The 1,713-nt window shown below is 42.7% G+C and overlaps 1 protein-coding gene across 3 annotated transcripts in view; it reads left to right on the forward strand.

Moving 5' to 3' along the window:
- LOC108747511 (S-adenosylmethionine synthase) overlaps positions 1 to 1,713 on the forward strand; it is a 15,589-nt gene that overhangs the window by 2,173 nt on the left and 11,703 nt on the right. The window contains exons 2-3 of one of the 3 annotated variants that reach the window (XM_018485058.1): positions 638 to 827; positions 1,135 to 1,502. In XM_018485058.1, the coding sequence (XP_018340560.1) occupies positions 1,388 to 1,502 (115 nt within the window). In that variant the 5' untranslated portion in view covers positions 638 to 827; positions 1,135 to 1,387. Of the gene's footprint in view, positions 1 to 637; positions 828 to 868; positions 1,503 to 1,713 lie in introns of those variants that run through there. The other 2 variants (XM_018485057.1, XM_018485056.1) reach the window with 2 other exon arrangements.

The raw sequence follows: 1,713 nt of genomic DNA on the forward strand, positions 1-1,713 counted from the left end.
TTCGTTGTTAAAATATATTTTAATAAGTGGTAAATAAATTCAAACTAAATTTCTAAGATAATAAATTCAAATAAAGTAAACAAATGATGAACAGGTAATTGGAAATTGGCGCTGTAGATAATGCGCAGTTTTTGTTTCTTTAAAATGTTTTATATATTATTTAATCATAAAATACTTGTACATATTTTAATAATAAATAAACGGTTTGATGTATATATATATATGTACAAAAATGTAAAATTATAATGAACTTCTATATAAGTAAATCTTGCTGAAATTACATATCAGTTTACATCCGTTTTCCGCCAAAACTTATCAAAGAATTGTATCTTGTTAAAAAAAAAAAAGAAAAATTCAACATCTTTGGAAGTTCCTCTCGCGAGAGAAACAATTTTCAATACGATTATCCAATTTTACAATTAAATATAATTGAAATCCGCAATCGTTCGAAATCTCAGTCCTCAGATTCTGCCTTTGAGAATTCTATTCTATAATTCTTAACGACTATAACTGATATCATTACATTATCATTGCAAATTTTGTACGTGATAAAAAAACTGCGCAAATATAATACAAGGATATCGTTACAGTCGTTAAAAGAAGATCCTAAGTTTCACATTTTTAAATCTCATTGTAGACGCCGTATAACGCGCATTTCGTTTTCTGTAGGATCACGTGGAGTTTACGAGAGCGAACAAGAGCGAATAACAATTGTGGAAACACGCACGACGGGACTCTGTTCAACTCAAATTTCGCGCCGAGCGTACGGTGCGTCACGTGACTGCTACCGACCAATCATACAGACAGGCGACCGGAGGTAAACCGAGGTAAGCGAGGCGGAGCGAGGTTATAATTAGAGGACGGTAGGCTGCGGAAAGTCTCTGCGACTTTCCGCTACGCGTCGCGGCGCGTTTTTCGCTAATCGCTTCGCCTGTTCACTTCGCTCGCTCGGTTCGCTTCGGCGGTCCCGATCGGCAATCATTACGATCATTACGCGGTGTGCCGTGTGCCTGTGTGGAGCTTGTGCTCTCTCACAATTCGATCCACCTTTCCTCTCGTACTGTCGCTCGCTCGCGTATTCTCTTGACGAAAGTAACTACAAGTAAGTATAGTATATAATATCTCTTACAAGAGCCGCGACTCGCTCGATTGCACTACACCGACCACGCGGACGGTAACTCGGAGCAGAGCGCGCGTAAACGCAGAAAGACGACGACGACAACGAGGAGGAAAAGGCACGTGGAGAAACGTTCGCCCGCAGTGCAGACGGCCATTTACGTTAAAAAGACTCGACGGTGTAAGCGATACACCCAGAACGAATCTGAGTAACGAATACCAGCTTCAAGGCGACGCGGCGACTACGGCGGCGACACCGAAACGTAGAAAAATGCCGGAGACCGCACACCATATGAACGGCTATGCGAATGGCCACGCGCCACCTGAGCTGCAACAGGACACCGCGTTCCTGTTCACATCGGAATCTGTTGGCGAGGGACATCCAGGTGAGTAATCCGAAGACTATCTCACTTTGCTAGAGGAACCTTGTCGCAGTGATTCTGTATCGGTCGGAAAAACTTTAATCTCTCCATCTTTCTCCTCCGTCTCTCTCCCCTCCTCTCTCTCTCTCTCTCTCTCTCTCTTTTTCTCTCGTTCTACGTCCCCCTATACTTGCGACTTTCCCACCCTCTCTACCAGCAGGGCTGCATTCAGAAT

Source organism: Trachymyrmex septentrionalis, unplaced genomic scaffold, assembly GCF_001594115.1.
Source record: "Trachymyrmex septentrionalis isolate Tsep2-gDNA-1 unplaced genomic scaffold, Tsep1.0 scaffold2, whole genome shotgun sequence".
In the NCBI taxonomy this organism is placed as follows: Eukaryota; Metazoa; Arthropoda; class Insecta; order Hymenoptera; family Formicidae; genus Trachymyrmex; species Trachymyrmex septentrionalis.